The sequence below is a fragment of the Jaculus jaculus genome, chromosome 6 (assembly GCF_020740685.1).
Source record: "Jaculus jaculus isolate mJacJac1 chromosome 6, mJacJac1.mat.Y.cur, whole genome shotgun sequence".
In the NCBI taxonomy this organism is placed as follows: Eukaryota; Metazoa; Chordata; class Mammalia; order Rodentia; family Dipodidae; genus Jaculus; species Jaculus jaculus.
In genome coordinates this window covers 139,784,967-139,802,844 of record NC_059107.1, presented here as the reverse complement: position 1 = coordinate 139,802,844, position 17,878 = coordinate 139,784,967, and the positions used below count along the sequence as shown (strand labels likewise).

General features: G+C 40.2%; 1 protein-coding gene across 1 annotated transcript in view; it reads right to left on the bottom strand.

Moving 5' to 3' along the window:
- Cfap54 (cilia and flagella associated protein 54) overlaps positions 1 to 17,878 on the bottom strand; it is a 290,039-nt gene that overhangs the window by 224,409 nt on the left and 47,752 nt on the right. Inside the window, exons 12-19 of the mRNA XM_045152254.1 lie at positions 17,708 to 17,793; positions 16,937 to 17,071; positions 14,518 to 14,668; positions 12,931 to 13,007; positions 7,997 to 8,125; positions 7,522 to 7,648; positions 7,022 to 7,108; positions 6,808 to 6,929 (exon numbers count right to left, since the gene is read on the bottom strand). Of these exons, the coding sequence (XP_045008189.1) occupies positions 6,808 to 6,929; positions 7,022 to 7,108; positions 7,522 to 7,648; positions 7,997 to 8,125; positions 12,931 to 13,007; positions 14,518 to 14,668; positions 16,937 to 17,071; positions 17,708 to 17,793 (914 nt within the window). The remainder of the gene's footprint in view (positions 1 to 6,807; positions 6,930 to 7,021; positions 7,109 to 7,521; positions 7,649 to 7,996; positions 8,126 to 12,930; positions 13,008 to 14,517; positions 14,669 to 16,936; positions 17,072 to 17,707; positions 17,794 to 17,878) is intronic.

Genomic DNA, 17,878 nt, shown 5'->3' with positions numbered 1-17,878 from the left:
AGTTAAGCGCTTGCCTGTGAAGCCTAAGAATACCAGTTCAAGGCTCAATCCCCCAGGACCCATGTAAGCCAGATGCACAAGGGGGTGCATGCGTCTGGAGTTTGTTTACAGTGGCTAGAGGCCCTGGCATGTCCATTCTCTCTCTCTCTCTCTCTCTCTCTCTCTCTCTCTCTCTCTCTCTCTCTCTCTCTCTCTCTCTCCCCACCCCTTCTCTCTCTGTCTGTCTGCCACTCTCAAATAAATAAAAATAAACAAAAAAAAAATTAGAATCCTAGACCTAGTAATGGTGGTACATACCTTTAATCCCAGCACTCTGGAGGCTGAAGCAGGATAATTGCCATGAATTTGAGGCCAGCCAGAGCTCCAGAAAGATTTCCAAGTCAACCTGGGCTACAGTGAGACCATGCTCCGTGTGTGTGTGTGTGTGTGTGTGTGTGTGTGTGTGTGTGTGTGTATTCTTAAGGGCTGAAGAGATGGCTCAGAGGATAAAGCAGTTAGGTTTCAAGCACTAGTACCTGAGAAATGGCATGAAGCCAGATACTGTAATGCCAGTATCTTAATTCCAGTGCACCAAGGCAAGAAGTGAGGCAGAGGCAGGAGACTCTTACTGAGGCTCACAGTCCAGCTACTCTGCAGCAGTGAACAACGAAAATGAGAGACCCTGCTTCAAACAAAGTAGAAGCGAGGGCCGACACTAGAAGCTCAATACAAGCACAAAACTTAGACAACTGTTTTGTGGTGGTTAATCTTCATTGTCAACCTAACAGAAGTCCAAAGTAATTTTGTCTGAATATAAACTTTTCTGCCTCTAGTTTCCATTAGAGGAAATGAGACTTGCCTCTCCTCAGAAGTTAAGCAATGCTTATGAAGACAGGTTGACATTAAATACATCTGACATGGGCCCGACACCCCGCGCATGTCACCACCCTGATGGAGAGACGTAGCACGCTCTTGAGGGCACTGATATGACGTACACCAGCAACAGCCACAAGGCTGGAGCATGACCCTGACTACTCGCCCGCCAGGCACCCCTCAAGGGCATTTTGGGTAACCTAGCGTGGTGAGGTACTCTGAAGAAGAAGAAGAAGAAGAAAGGTAGATTTCATCTCCAAGAACCCTGACAAGGAATATTCTGGAGAATAAAATGCACAGTTTATAAGATAAGTCGAAGAGAAAACATAGAAATAAATGTGAAGTCACATAAAGATAAATGCATCTAAAGCACAGATAATAGGTCAGGCAGAGTGCTTTGGAGCACTTAAAGGGAAAGAAGATAGAATAATAACAATAAAAATTATAACACTCGTGGCTAATACTTATTGACAGCCCCAAAACCTGAGCATTTTATACATCAGTTCATCAACTCCTCTCAAGAACCCCAATTTTATAGATGAAGAAATTTAAACAAGCTGATGCAAATAATTTAGGATTTGATAAATTTAGGATATAATAAATAATCTGCAGCAGAACTAGAAATCTACTCCAAGAGCCTTACACTCTCAGCCACCGGGGCATCATGTCTTAATACAAAGTTGAGCTGAGAGAAACAAGAGGAGGCACTAACATGTAAGTATGCTCAAATCTTCTGTCAGTATTTGAGACCCAAGACTTGAAATATGACCCTGTGGGAGGGGATAACGCACGCATCTGGAGTTCGTTTGCAGAGGCTGGAAGCCCTGGCGCGCCCATTCTCTCTCTCTCTCTCCTTCTATCTGTCTTTCTCTCTGTGTCTGTCACTATCAAATAAACAAATTTAAAAAAAAAAGAATCTCAAGGCTTTGTGATCATTCATAAGGAAGATTTTAGTATAGAACAGCTGTAAAAAGATGAGAGCTAATGAAACAGAAATAAGAGAAAGTCAGCTTCTTTTAGGCAGTTTCAGTTGGGACCAGAGACCCAGACAGAACCAATGCCACTCCCTACCCCACCCCCAACCTCACCTTGGCAGAAATGGAAGTGGTGTCTGATCAAGACCCATCTACAATAGCTACAGTGTGCTGCCCACAGTCTAGCAAGCAACCTAGATGGGCAGCCTTCACTACCCAGGTGGACTGGCCCTGGAGCCTGCTCCTTTAAACCTACAAACCAATAGGTATTCCTCTGTATATACCTGAATCTAAATACAATTTCAAAACTATAAAGGTTGTTCCCAGCCTTTCTTTACTCTCTCTGCATCCCATCCTGAACCCCAAAATCCTGTCTCTCTCTCTATATATATAGATATAGATAGATATAGATAGAGATAGATATAGATATAGATATAGATATAGATATAGATATAGATATAGATATAGATATAGATAGATATAGATATAGATAGATATAGATATAGATATAGATATATACACACACACATAGTCACTCACCACCAAGAAAATCAAGTAGGATTTATTTGAATTAAATGCTACAAATAAGAAAAAAGACCTTATTTCAATTACTGTCTGCATAACTGATAGAATGGCATTTAGGCAGCATGATGATATAAATTCAGGAAATATTAAAGCCAGGAGTTATTACAACTTATCACTCCAGTTTCATCATTAGTTATGATTCCAAAATGAGACTATGCAATTACATCTTGTATCAATTATTTTAAAAATCTGCTAAACCACAGTGCTTCTTTACTTACAACTGAGATACTAATACCAGAATCTGGAACTGTTAAACATTATCTCAACTTCAAATTCATTTAGGATCCAACAAATCGTATTAGGAGAAAATTAGATGCAACAATTGAGTTTCTTTGCAACAAATGCCACTAGAAAATGATGTTTGGACCAAAACGTCTCAGAGAGGCAGAGGTTCCCCTCAACATGGTTATCACAATCTAATCAGGATGCAGGCGTTGAAATAAGTGAAATGCCAAGCTTGGTTTCCTTAAAGAAGACAAACCCCTTTTCCTTGGCAAGCATTTTCTGCTCAGATACAGAGACTAAAGATGTGCTCTCCTCAAGAGTCTGCTTCCAAGGAGGGGTTAGTCAAGGGACCCCTTTAACACCACCAGTCTTCCTGCTGGTCACTAGTCCCCCTGATTTTATCTAAAGGGAAGAAGAAATTCCTCAAACAGTGACATTTGGAGGGGAAAATGGATACTATGCAGAAAATAACAGCATATATTGCTGCCCTTGAAAACCTTACCACTTGGACTGAAGAGCAGTTCTGTCTTTCCAGTGAAAAATTTCATCTGCCAAGATGCTGAATGGTCAGCTACTGGACTCCTGAGTGGATGAAATGCAGTAAGGTACTCCACATGATGACAGCTCTCCTTGAGCAACAGCAGAATGCCAGAAACACACAGTATGGGCCCTGGATGCCATCCCTTACAGTGTCTGCGTGCATAATGTGTAACGCCAACACAGATTTCCAGAGGTCAGTTCAGAGAGGAAAGTGGGATAAATTCATCCCTCAAAGCAAGAGGAAAATCCAATCAACTCATTTGGAAAGATAACTCTATCAGCATTCTTGGCAACAAGTTGGTTCACTTTTAACTGACTTGAAATAAGCCTGATACCTGATGAGATTATCTATATCCATGGGAACAGGAAACTTTGTAAAAGCCAAAACAAGGTATCAATTATGTAAGAGGTCAGAAGAAACCGACAGTTTTCATACCTTTTTATGGTATCAGATGACATCAATTTCTGATTTGGGAAAATTTTTATGACCAGGCCATGATCATGTAGAACATTTTGTCATATTCCCCCAGCAGAAAATGACTGCCAAGGGAAAGCAGTTTATTTGTCTTCTTTAAGAAAAGAAAATTTGGCAATTACTTGAGCTGCAACATCCCTGTTGAGGATAGTGCCCCAAGGACTGATCATTAAGCCTTGGCACTTGGATAAAAATGACCACTGAGGAGCAGAGGTGGCTGCAGGACCTCAGAATAAATATTCAACATGCTCCCGGGTGGTGAAAATCTCTACTGAGAACCCCTTATAAAAAGCAGAGCCTCAGAATGCATCTCATGAGTCTAGCCCAACAGGACATTACACTCATAATTGAGAGAAAGAAGAGATATAGATGCCAGAAATTTGAGGCTTCTATCTCCACTCTATTCCCCAGCCTCAGGGTGGAGGGAGGGAGGTAGAGATGGGACAGGGGAATGGCCTGTTATGGCAGGATGAAAATAAGACTGACATAATAAAACAAAGAAGGAAAGTCCTAAGGTTTCATTCTCATCTGGTTCCAAAAGCCCCAGGCATTAGTCCTGAGAGCAACATTTCTGAAAGAAAAGGCTTATTTTCTATAGACATAGCATTTACGTACCAACATCTTCCAAGCAAACAGTCACACAAGTATCCACTGAGAAAATGGATCTGAGCCCCAGAAACTGCCAGAAAAAGACCAGAGGCCACTTGCCCTTGTCAGTTCAGAAGATCCAACATCAACCCCTCATTCATTTAAATGATGCAAATTCAAAAGCTCCTCCCTGATACCATGGGATAGACTTCCCCACTGTCAACAAGGATAGCATCTATTCACCTAAAACCATTAGCCTGGTGTCTTCTGACTCGAGTCTACTTTCTGTGGTCTCATGCATTACCATCATCTCCCACAATGCGGTCTTACCCCAGATTTCATCTAAGCCCATCACGTTGCAGGAATCCAAGTACAGCCATCTTTGTGCCCTTGGGACCTCTGCACAGACTGTTCTCTGCCTGGAATGTTCTTCCTTTTCCTGGCCCTTCTCTGCTTGTCACTACTCAGTATTGTTTCAGTATTTAACTTTAGTCTAATACTGTGTGCCCAAGTTCCCAAAATTCTACATGTTAACTCCAAAGGTATCCTTCTAGCGTTCTCAGTTTCTTGATAGCATTAGAGTCAAATCTTCATAAACACCCTGATGATCTCACTTTCTTTCCCATTCAATCTGCATCCATTTTTTATAAACATTTAGCCCATGCTTTCATTTGAGAAATTAGTAATCCTGCACAAATAAACACTGTCACAAATATTCTGCTGTCACTATGGCCACATCAGGACAGTGTCAAGCCACCATAAATTAAGGGGCCCTCTAAAAATGTATGTTCAGAACCCTAGCACTCCAGAGGCAGAGGTAAAAGGACCACTGTGAAGCCACCCTGAGACTACATAGTGAATTCCAGATCAGCCTGGGCTAGAGTGAGACCCTATCTTGAATAACCAAAAAAATATTAAGGGGGGAAAAAAAAGCATGATCTCCAACCTCAAGAAAAACGTCACAATTCTTGCCAGGCCTTTGACTTGGTGGTTGCTCCCTCATCGTTCTTCCCTACTCTCCAGTCCTCTCCAGCCGCCCCCGCCCCAACCATTCTGCCTGCCCCTACTCCATTGTGGGCAGATATCCTCGCTTCCTGGTTTGTTAAACTGTAGAAACAAGAAGGCACCAACCCCGCTTCCTGCCTCCATTCCAACCAGTGTCTTCTATCTCTAGCTTCCCATTTCTAGGTATAAGGACGAAGTGTTTGCCTGTAGCCCACTCCTCGTCTGTGCTCTCAATTCCCTTATCCCTCTTTTATGGGACTTTACCCACATTTCTCTCTCTCTCTCTCTCTCTCTCTCTCTATCTATCTATCTATCTCTCCCATTTTCAGTCTCTCTCTGCTCTAGTTGGTCATCCTTAGTGTACTAATGAACTAGATTTTTCTTTCACAAACCCCTTTTAAATGTATCCTCTCCTAGTTTTGACCTACTTTTTCCTTATCAGCCAAGGTAGCTGTAGCATTAGTCTCTGTTCCATGAGCCAGTCACTCACCCAGTGCTATGGTCTGGATCTGAACTGCCTCCCACGTAGTAAAAGGTTGGTTACCTGTGCATGGCACTACTGGGAGACAGAGGAACCTTTAGTAAGTGGAACCAAGTAAAGGGAAGTCAGGTCATTGGAAGCCATACCTTTGAATAGGATGTTGGGTCCCAACCCCTCCCATTCTCATTCTCTCTCTCCCTCTCCCTCTCTCGCTCTCTCTCTCTCTTTTCTCTCTCTCTGTGTGTGTGTGTGTGTGTGTGTGTGTGTGTGTGTGTGTGTGTGTCTGTGTGTGTGTGTGTGTGTCTTCTTTTGCCATGTTGCACTGCATCACCACAGCCCAAAAGCAAAGGGGCCGAGTGACCAAGGACTCGAATCTCTGAAATGGTGAGCCACATAAACATTTCCTCCTTTTAAGATGTCACTCTTGAGTACTTTCTCACAGCAGTGGGAAGCTGACTAGCACAGACAGTGCAATCAAATGTTTATAGGTCAGACCTAGGGGCAAAACCTAAAGATCTGTAACTTGAACTGTGATTGCCATCGGGGAGTTAAACTGAAATCAACATATAATGAATCATCAAAAAGACAGAACAATTTCCAGGCCAGGGTGACACTCCATTAAGGGTATCAACAAGAGCTGGGAAGCTAGCTCAGAGGAGGAGTACATGTTCAGCATACATGCGGCCCTGTGGTCACTCCTCAGCAGTGAAGAAAGCAATCAAGGAACCATATGCAGCAGTGGACAGCTGGGCCGGGACAGAAGCACCTGCCTTACCTTTGCATACTTCAATTCCAAAACAAAGAATGACCTAGACAGGTTGTGCCTCCCCAGTTCTAATTTCCCCATGTTGACTCCTGATTTTATTTGGCTTCCCATGTTGGTAGACTCTAGAGATAGAAATGCCCTCACTTCAAAACAGCTAAGGACTAGAGAAAGTTCCCTTGCTCAGGCTAGCCCAAAATGGTGAATCTGAAAGTTCATAATTGAAGTAAAAGGAACAAATATTTTAAAAAATAGATATGAATCAGACATTTTAACTGAAGCTATATATTAGTACTGATATGAAAAAAAATATTGTTACCATCAAAAAGTCCTGTGAAGATTTACAAGCTGGATCATTCTGAAATATGAGAAGAGCTTTCTGCATTAAGTAGATTGCTTTGGATAGTTTATTCTTCTTGATTTTATTCATTACACTTAATTCTGCCAAGGCAAACAGAAATTTTACCAAAAGGACCAAACAAAACTATCATTGAAATGTATTTTGAGATCTAGGTTAACCTATTATTAATTACCTGAGAAACAATCAGTGCTTCCAGATGGTCTTAACTTTTCGGAACCTTTGGTAGAAATATTCGTGTTAGTGCCTGGAATCTGCAAAGCTGAAGAAAAAGGCTTATTACAAACCAAAACAGGAAATCCGTTTTTCCCCCTCAGTGCTGGAGATAAAACCTACGGCCTCGTACGTGCTAAGCAAAGGCCCTGACCCTGAGCTCCAAGCGTGGCCCTTGGGCTTGTCTGCTTGCTTGTTTGCTTGTTCTAGACCAGGGTTTGCCTGTTTACTCTGCCTGGCCTTAAACTCATAACCCTCCAGAAATTCACTATCTGGCTTGCCATGCAAAGTGTAAAACAATCAACAAAGATATGTGCTGATGTGAGTCAAACAAGAAAAATAAAATAATAAAATTATTTTTGGAAAAGCAGTAAACAATACAACTACCAAATTCAGCTGATTCTAAACTTAAATTTGGCTTCCACTTGGGTCAGCATGGCTGTTTTGTTTGGCGATCGCTACCTTGCAGCTGGTAGAGCAGTACGACAGCTATTCGGTGCTGAGCCTGGATGAGTTCAAGATGCAGATCCATCATGAAGCTGTTTGCAGAGATTGGCTTGTAGCTGTCTCCATCTACATCATGGGAGTACTTCAGTCCATCAGAGGTGAAATAAAAATCAAGAAGAAAAATTAGTTATCAAAACACCCGAAAATCAGCTGTTATTGTATTGTCACTCAAGTTATATCTCATTCATAGCCTTTAAATTCTGCTCACTTGTAAACCCTTTGCAATTGGCTCACATGCCAATAAATATCCTCAGAGTATCCTCTTAACTGCCATGTCCAGACACTTACTCTCCTTGGCTTTGGGGAGAAGAGATATTTCTGGCCTGTAAGGGGAAAGCTGCCACAAATTGTGCTTTATTTGCCTATTTCAAGGCAGCCAACTTCCTAGTTAAGAAAAACCACCATAAAGTAAGATTGTTTCCACTCTTACCTTGACATAGCAATGGTCAATTACTGATGATTCATTTGGTAAAGTAGACAGCATGCAACTCCTGTTCAGTTTCCCAATCACCTTATCAAGAAGTTCATAGGCATAAAACAACTGTTCCGTGGGTTGTTTCTAGAAATCATTTTATGTACAAAAAGAAAACTCATTTTAACAATGACTCAAGAACAAACAGCAGAAGCCCTGCCTGTACCACATCCACAATGTTTCCTATCTGTCTAGATGTTTAACAGAATGTTACATACTATCCATCAAAATGAGAATAAATTATATAATTCATCATTTTCCAAGAAGGAACTTTTGATAAATTTCCATATGACTTCCATCTATTATTTTTAAATTTCTAATTGAACCAGATATAAAGATAAATATTTAAAAGAGTTCCCATAATTTATCATTTTCACACTTAATGTGAAATTTTTTAAATCTCAGAACTAGAAAGTTAGACTTAGAGCCCATAAAATCCAATGGAAGTGTATGAGCATCCCAAACAATATAAGTTCTAGCGCCAAACCCACTTAAGGCAGACTCAAGATTCTGAATCAGGGACTTTCTCCCATCCACTCATCTTCTTAGGACTCAAATTGAGCTGTCTCCCTATATAAATGGGCTTTTATTAGGTATGCTTTTTTTCCTATGGTGTGGCGTTTTGTAGGGTCTAACTTTATGGGGCGTCTCTGTACCAACTCCATCTTCCACGGGTTCATACTTTATGGCTTGTCCACAGATGGCTGTGAAAAATGTTCAGCTCCTTTGTAACTATGCCCAGTGACCCACAAGAGTCCCCACTGTAAAACACCATTCTGGATCTCAGTTCTCTTTCTGTTTTGGCTCCTAGAATTTGCCTTATTTCTTGTGGGCTTTGCATTTTGGTTGAGGATATCTGTTTCAATTCTGTCCAGAATTTCTAGGTACTTTCTAGCAGGGAGATTTTTTTTTTTTTTTACGCTATCTGGGTCATTGTTTGGCCACAAACAGAAGTCACTAAGAATAACTTTTAACATCAGAAAATTTCAGTGACAGCACTCAGTAATATTCTATCATCACCTTCACTACCACTGCATCTTGCCATCATCATAAATATTTAATTTAAATACGCTCTGGCACTGGGAGAAAGGCTTTACATAGATTCACTTTTTAGTCACCAGAATCCTATATGGTAAATACTCATTAGTTATCATAATTTTAAATCCAATTTTTGAAGAAATGGATGCTATATATTCAATAAAAGTTTGAAATGATGTTATATTTGTAATCACAATAGTGTTCCATATTTTTTTCAAATAGGAGCTTGTACATATGTAAGATTTGCTACCTATGGACTCTGCCAGATGGTAAGCATATGAATTTGGATCTCTTCTACTATAATAAATTCTCATTCTTTTGTCCCCCACCTCATTCCCCTCATGGTAGATCTGACAACTTTGAGTGAAATTCAGAACTCTACCTGAAACATAAATGCTGAGTTGCTACCATGTACCCAGTACTGTTTTCAACAATGCTACCAATAGGTCATTTAAATAAGAATGTGAAACAGGTCCTGTTACAATTTGCAGAGGAGGACACTTGATCAAATGAAATAATTAGTTCAAGGTCAGGCAAGCTGCCAATATGCAAGTCAAGACTAAACTCCCAGTCTTCCAACAAAAATGCCAGGCTCTCAGATGCCCCAGTTAATCACCTCTACTGCAGCCACCATATGCTCAGTACAGCTGGACAGGACATGCAGTTCACAGCATTAGGACCATTTGTACCACTGTCATCACAGGCTTTATGTTTATTTTGACAATTTGTCAGTAGGTGGCCATAAACCTTTTGTAGAGGAGCATACATTTTTTTTCCAATTCAAAGAACAAAAGTAATAAAGGCAATAACAATAAACAGTCTTAGTTTCTTTGCTGTAGGAATTCAGACACCTAAGAAACTCACTTATGACTTTAATTGCAAAAAAGTTTGATCTCAAACCAAAATCCACTAAGATTCCTATTCTTACCATATCACACCTCCAAAAATAAGAGCTAGCCCACTAAGCCAGTGAGTCTCAAACTCTAATGTCCTTAAGAATCAATCAGAGGAGTTGTTAAGAGTCTCAAGGCTGAAATTATGATTAACTATGACTGGAGGGAGAAATAAGAAGTTGTATGTCATGCAAACACTATAAGTGATCTCTAGAACAACCATTTTCAGACAATAACCCATCCTCAACCTCTTAGGCAGGCCAATCTCTTGTTTCCAGTTTGAGATTTCTCAAATTTACCTGTCTTCACAAGACATACCATAGTATAAAGAACTCAAATTTATATCCCCTGAAACATAATTAAAAGATGACCATTCATCTAAGAATGAAAATTCACATTACACCGCTCACATAGTCCTTCTATACATTCATAATGTACTTGCTTAGAACCCACTATCTTAAGGCTTTGCCTATTAGTATATTATTAGGATAAAATAACATTTAAAAAATAGTGCTTTGGGGGCTGGAGAGATGACTTAACAGTTAAGGCATTTGCCTGCAAAGCCACAGGATTCTGATTCAATTCTCCATGACCCATGAAAGCCAGATGCCCAAGGGGGGACATGCATCTGGAGTTCGTTTGCAGTGGCTGGAGGCTCTGGCACGACCAATCCCATTCTCTCTCTCTCTTTCTCTCCCTCTATCTCTCCCTTTCCCTCTCCTTCTTTATTCCTCTGAAATAAATTAATTAATTAAATATATTTAAAAATAGCACTTTGGGGCCTGAAGGGATAGTTTAGCAGTTAAAGTGTTTGCATGCAAAGTCTAATGACTCAGGTTATATTCCCTAGTCCCCACAAAACACCAGATGCACAAAGTGGCATATGAGCATGGACTTTGTTTGCAGTGGTTAAAGGCCCTGGTGTACCAATCCTCTCTCCTTTCCTCCCTCCCTCTCTTTCCCATAGACAAACAAACAAACAAATAAATAGTACTGTGTGATAGTTTGTTTCAATTGCCAATTTGACAGGACCTAGAATTGCCAGTGAGCAATTATCTTTATTAGGTTAACTGTGGTGGGAAACCCCTCCTTAAAATGGGTGGCACCATTTCATGTGCCAGGATCCTAGACTGTTTAAAAACAGCTAAGCTGGCTGGGCATGGTGGCACACACCTTTAATCCCAGCACTCAGGAGACAGAGATAGGAGTATTGCAGTGAGTTCAAGGCCACTTTGAGACTACACAGTGAATTCCAGGTCCGCCTGAGCTACCTCAAAAAATCAAAAATAAGTAAAGAAAAGGGCTACACTCTGCACTCTCCACACCCACTCTGCTGGTGTGATGATGTTTACCAGTCTCCTGCTCCCGCCACGCTTCTCCACCGTGATGGACTCACCCTCTGGAACCATAAGCCAAAATCAACTCTCCTTCCCTAACCTGCTTCTGATCAGGTCAATTTTTCCCATCAACAAGAAAAAGTAACTATCACACACATTCTTACATCCCAAGGGCTGCCACAAAGACAGGTCATGGGGTGGGTAGGTGAGACATTATTAAAGGCTAACTAAAATTATTCATTCCTGTGCATTGGAAAACTATCTTTATGTAAACATCCTGAAAACTTTCTTAATATTTTATTTACTTATTTACAAGGAGAGAGAAAAGGGACATGAATGAGTGTGCCAGGGCCTCCTGTCACTGCAAACATGCATGTGATACTCTGACATCTGGTTTTATGTGGGTATTAAGGAATCAAACGCAGGCCTTCAGGCTTTGCAAGCAAGTGCCCTTAACTGCTGCAATGTCCCTCCAGAATGACACTCTTTATCATCAAGAAAAAATATAGGATGGGCATGGTGGCACACGCCTTTAATCCCAGCACTTGGTAGGCAGACATAGAATGATCACAGAGAGTTCGAGGCCACCCTGAGACTACATATTGAATTCCAGGTTGGCCTGGGCTACAGAGAGACCTTATCTCAAAAAGAAAAGAAACAAACAAATAAACACAACACAACACAACATAGACCAGAAGCCTGGACATCAAAGGCAAGACACCTAAGTTCAAATCCCCTATCTAGCCTTTCCTGTGTGGCTTTGAGCAAGTTGAAAAGCGTGAAAATGAACACCACAGCAACCTGTGTCAAGCACAATGAGTGTGCACACACACAGGAGTTGTCATCTATACAAACGTAAAAATTGGCCAAGCAGTACTGTGCACTGAGTGCACACGTCCTGAAATGCTTGGAAGTTCTGATCCACATTATTTTAGACAGCAGCTCCTCAGAAGGGAGGGGAATGGTCATGTGATCAGAAGAGGAAAGGAAGGAAACTTCATCTCTGAAGTTGTCCCTCCATTTCCCTGGGTTCTGCATCTCCTTCTCTCTCCTTCTCACAAATAAGTAAATTTTAGCACTAGTATCACAGAGGGCAGAATTTACAAATGGTGTGCTAGACTCTGCCTATAAATAAACGAGTGCTGATTATATACATGAAGCAGCTCCCATTCAGATTTATAGAGCCACACAGTGATAATTCAAATATCATAAGAAAAGCATAGTAACAAAAAAGAATAGCCATTTATTCTCCTTATTCTTCCACACGAATGCTCACTGCAAGTTCCCCACATGTCAAGACCATCCTATAAAGATTTCAGTCAGGTAAGCTCATCCAGTCTGTCAGAGGTATATGCTGAGTAGAACTGCCCTGGTCTATAAATCTATGAATCATGGCACATTCAAAACAGCAGTGATGATATGACTGTAAACCCTCCTGTCTTTAACTTTGGAAACACTAGATTTCCTAAAGAAAAGGCAAAAGGTAGAAGAATGTCCCTTAATTTATATAGAAACCACATAGTCTTAAATTTGTGTTAACAGCAAGCTACTAACAGTCACAACTTTCATATTTTAAAATAAGGATTCACACTTTAGCTCTGTCTTCTAAAATATATTGTAATACCTTCAATATAGGGAGAATTTCTGGGATCCCTTTTGGAGGCCCAGATAATTCATCTGTCTTTCTTCTTGTAGATATATCTAGAAAAATGAAAGAAATTAGCAGAGAAGGGCAAAGGAAAAAATAACAGTGTCATAAGGAAGAAGAGCAAGAAAGAGGAATAAATGAAAGGAAAGAAGGAAGGAACAGAGAAAAGACAAGGAGAAAAGAAAAATGGAGATAGCAGTGACTCACAATGATTAAAAACAGTATACTAAATTTCTCATAATCTCTTTAATTATAAAACATTGCTAGAAATTACAACCTTACAATGTGACAAAATATTAAAATATATCTTTTATATACTTAAATTTTTCTTTTATTTAAAATCATCTAAAAGTATTTGAAAAATCTTGTCAAAAGGGTGATATTATGGTAGACATTGCTCTTCCTTATATGGTACTAGAAAGTCCATTGGAAAAAATTATATAAGGCTACAGTGATGGCTTAGTGGTTAAGGAGTTTGCCTGTGAGGCCAAAGGACCCAGGTTCCATTCCCCAGGACCAAATAAGCCAGATGCAGAAGGTGATAAATGTGTTTGGAGTTCGTTTACAACAATGAAAGCCCTGGAGTGCCCATTCTCTCTCCCTCTCCCTCTCTCTCTCTCTCTCTCTCTCTCTCTCTCTCTCTCTCACACACACACACACACACACACACACACACACACACACACACTCTGCCTTTTGCTCAAATAAATAAAATAATTTTTAAATGATAAATACTTATATAGCAATGCTAAGTATCCTATTTTAAAACATTTAATAATTCAAACTCAAAACTCAATTTACTTGGTAAATTGCCTAAATACCTTGAGCCAGACTATTGTAACTATTACAGAAGAATGACTTGTACTTAATGTTTCATGTTCCAGTAGGATAATGTAAATAGCATTCCTAGAAGAGTTTAAGTTAAATATCTACCAGAAAATAGCCCCTCATTACATCAATTTAGAAGCTCCCAAATTCATAAATGTATTGCATTCTGATATTGATTATCTCTTTAGATATTAAACCGCTTAACAAAGACTTGTTAACTTATATTTACCCTAGTTATAATTAAACAGTATAAAACAATCTTCCAAATGTAACTAGGGAATGAAACAATAGGCTGGGGAGGCAGCTTGCCATACAGTGTTTTGCCACTCATGCATGAGGCCCTGCATTCAAATCCCAGGAGGCTGGACCTTGGTGTCACTTGCCTATAATCCCAGCCCTGATGAGGTGAAAATAGGAGGATCCTTGGGGCTTTCTGGCTATCTTCTTGTCACTGGTAAATGGACACCAGACAAACCACTTCTATAGTGGGCTGGCTTGGAATTGAACCTAGGCTGTCAGGCTTTGCAAGCAAGCACCTTTAGCCATGGAGCCATCTCCTTAACCCCATAACCATTTCCTAATAGCCATCTCCTTTAACTTGAATCCTTGCCTACGTCTTATTACAAGTCATCAATATAGTATAATGTTGATAGGTCTAGCTTCCTCTAGCAAAGGGTATCATGTGTCCTGACAGATGCATAGATAACAACCTCATACTTTCAGCCCACATTTTACCTAGGTGTCTTTTGAATTTTCTCCTTTGGCTTCCTAATGACTCTAATATTTCACTCATTCGTAATGTGACCTCAGCTACCACCACGATATCAACATCTTCCGTCTTATAGCAGTGGATCACCTCACTTATCTGCCACAGAAGATAAACCCACTAAGAGAAAAAAAACACACAATAAAATCAATTAAAAGTATATTACACTGTACAAAAAGTCACATCTTTCAAATTAATACCTCTTTGAAATCACCATCTTCCAATCACAAAGAAGTATCACTTAGGCCTCCTTATGAATACCTCATAATTATAAATAATATAAACTGAACCCAAAAGGATATTAAATAATAAATTTGTTTAAAAAGATCTGATCATTTGTAGTGTACATTTCTATAGGTAGAATGGAAAATTTATAATGTTACTTTTCCTCCATCACCAAATAGTGTCTATATCCTCAAAGTCCTTACATTCCCTTCAAGACAGCTGTAGAGTCACCATCAAAGACATCCAAATACGCTCTATATGCTCAGAAAGTGACTTTCCACCTATATCCCCACAGCTTAGCATAAAACCAACCACCACTCTTGGGACCTAACATGATGAAACAATATTTGTGTACACATAACAATACTTTTAACAGAGTACCAAATTAAAAAAGAAATCACATCTGTGCATCCTTATATAGCTAGTCTTAGGAGACTCAGAATCAGTAGAACTAAAATATTGATTATTGAAATCCTTTATCTTCGCTCTCAAATAAATAAATAAAATTTTTTTAATTTTTTTTAATTTTTATTTATTTATTTGAGAGCGAAAGACACAGAGAGAAAGACAGATCAAGGGAGAGAGAGAGAATGGGCGCGCCAGGGCTTCCAGCCTCTGCAAACGAACTCCAGACGCGTGCGCCCCCTTGTGCATCTGGCTAACGTGGGACCTGGGGAACCGAGCCTCGAACTGGGGTCCTTAGGCTTCACAGGCAAGTGCTTAACCACTAAGCCATCTCTCCAGCACCCTCCCCTTTAAATTTCTTTTTTTTTTAATTTTATTTATTTGGGCTGGAGAGATGGCTTAGCGGTTAAACGCTTGCCTGTGAAGCCTAAGGACCCCAGTTCAAGGTTTGATTCCCCAGGACCCATGTAAGCCAGATGCACGAGGTGACACACACATCTGGAGTTTGTTTGCAGTGGCTGGAGGCCCTGGTACACTCATTCTCTCTCTCTCTCTTTCTCTCTCTCTCTCTCTCGACCTCTCTCCCTCTCTCCCACCTTCTCTGTCTGTCGCTCTCAAATAAATAAATAAAAATTTTTTAAAACTACTTTATCTTACATTTCCAGGCTATTACATTGAAATATTCTATTTTCTCCTCCTCATGAAATGAGAAGCTCTTCTAAGTAAACTAAGTATATTATTTCTGCCGTGGGACTCCTTACTTATTTTTATTCTTTATTATTAACCTTATTAATGAGTTTATCCAAACTCATAAGACCAAAAGCATACTATGGTTATTCTTCCCTTTAAAACTGCGACACTCTTCCAGTCCCCAAAACTACACAGGGGCAGAGTACAAGAGCACCCATTAAGAGGAGGACAGGCTACAAAGGGTATTTCCCATGGGCTGGGGAGATGGCTCAGTCAGTAAAGTGCTTGCCTTCAAGCATGAGGACCTGAGTTCAATCATCAGAATCCACGTTAAAAAAAAAAAAAGTGAGAGGGCTGGAGTGATGGCTTAGTGATTAAGGCACTTGCCTGTGAAGCCTAATGACCCAGGTTTGACTCCCCAGGTCCTATGTACTCTCTCTCTCTCTCTCTCTCTCTCTCTCTCTCTCTCTCTCTCTCTCATAAAAAAACAACATGTAACCCCAGAGCTTGGGTGATAGACAAATCCTCCGTGTTTGCTGGCAAGCCAAGCTAGCCTACTTGGTGAGTTCCAGGCTACTAAAATACCTTGTCTTTAAAAACAAAAGTGAAGGAAGTCACATTAGCATTAATGACCTCACAGGGACTGACACGAACTACCAAAAGATGTGAATATAGGGTGCAAAAAATATGACGACATCAAACAGACCAGGGGTTAGTTGCAAAGAAGAAGGCATTTGGTGGAGAGGTGACAGGAGACAGGGGACAAAGGAGGGTGGTAGGAGAGGATTGAGGTCATGGTATATTTATGGAAGTTGTCAAAACTTTTAAGTGAAAAAGGGACAAAACAAGACAAAGAATGGAGGGTACCTAAGGAACAACACTAAAGGTTGTCCTTTGGCTTCCACATACACACATGTGCATGCACACCAGCATACACATACATGCATACATGTATATACACACATTCAAAGAATAGCTTCTTAACACATCTGATCTGCAATACTAAAAATGTGCTCCTCACTTGAATTTTAAAAGATATATGCATGAAAGGCAACCAAAAAAGAATACTTTGTTAGTGCTGATCTTTTGGGTCAACTTTGCATGGTCACTTCTGGATACAGTCATACTCTGAATCCCTGATTTGCATTTCTGCCATAAGAACATGATAATGTCCGTCACGATCTCTGGACTGGGTTGGACATCCTGAAACAAAAGCAATAAGGTAAGTGACTCAGAACAAAAAGACATGTGTCTGAAGTGAACTGTCAGGTGATACCTTCCTGAGAGCTTTGCAGGACCCAGTTCATTTACCCTCATATCAACGCAAGCAGGTGGGTGCCATGACGGTCACCCCATGCACAGATGAGTACAATAAACAGCAAGGCAGATGGAATGATTACGTTCCCCAGATGGATGTCCAGAGAGCAGCAGGTGGGAGGAATTCAACCCTGAGTAGGTGGGCTGAGGATCTGGCTCAGTGGGTTCAGTAGGAAAGAAGGAAGGAAGGGAAGAAGAATGGAGGAAGGGAAGGGGAGAAAGACAGAGAAGCCATATTTCACTAAACATATTCACTCTTGCTTAGAACTCCTGCCTCCTTTCCTTCAGCACTGGAGCTACAGCTAGGCTAAGATTTTCCCAAAACAGAAAAATGACAACAATAAGAAGAAACTTGACATAATAAGTTGGTCTGTAACCCAATAATGCATTCTAATGAGTAACTGGTTTATACTCATAGGTGAAAATCCTGTAGTATTTTAAAATCTGGCCTTAAATGAGACCAGACTATTAAAAGTTATCTCCGTATGGCCTGTTAGAAGTGATTCAAAACAGTTCATTCACCTGAGGACAGGCACAGACACAGTGATGCAGAATTGATGCCAAATGAAAAATATCTTCTGAATAGCCATAGAACTTCACAAACGAATCTGCACTCAAAAAGCAGAAGAAAAATATTACAACTATGAACTATACAACATCAACTACAAAAAATACATAGAAATTCTACAAAAC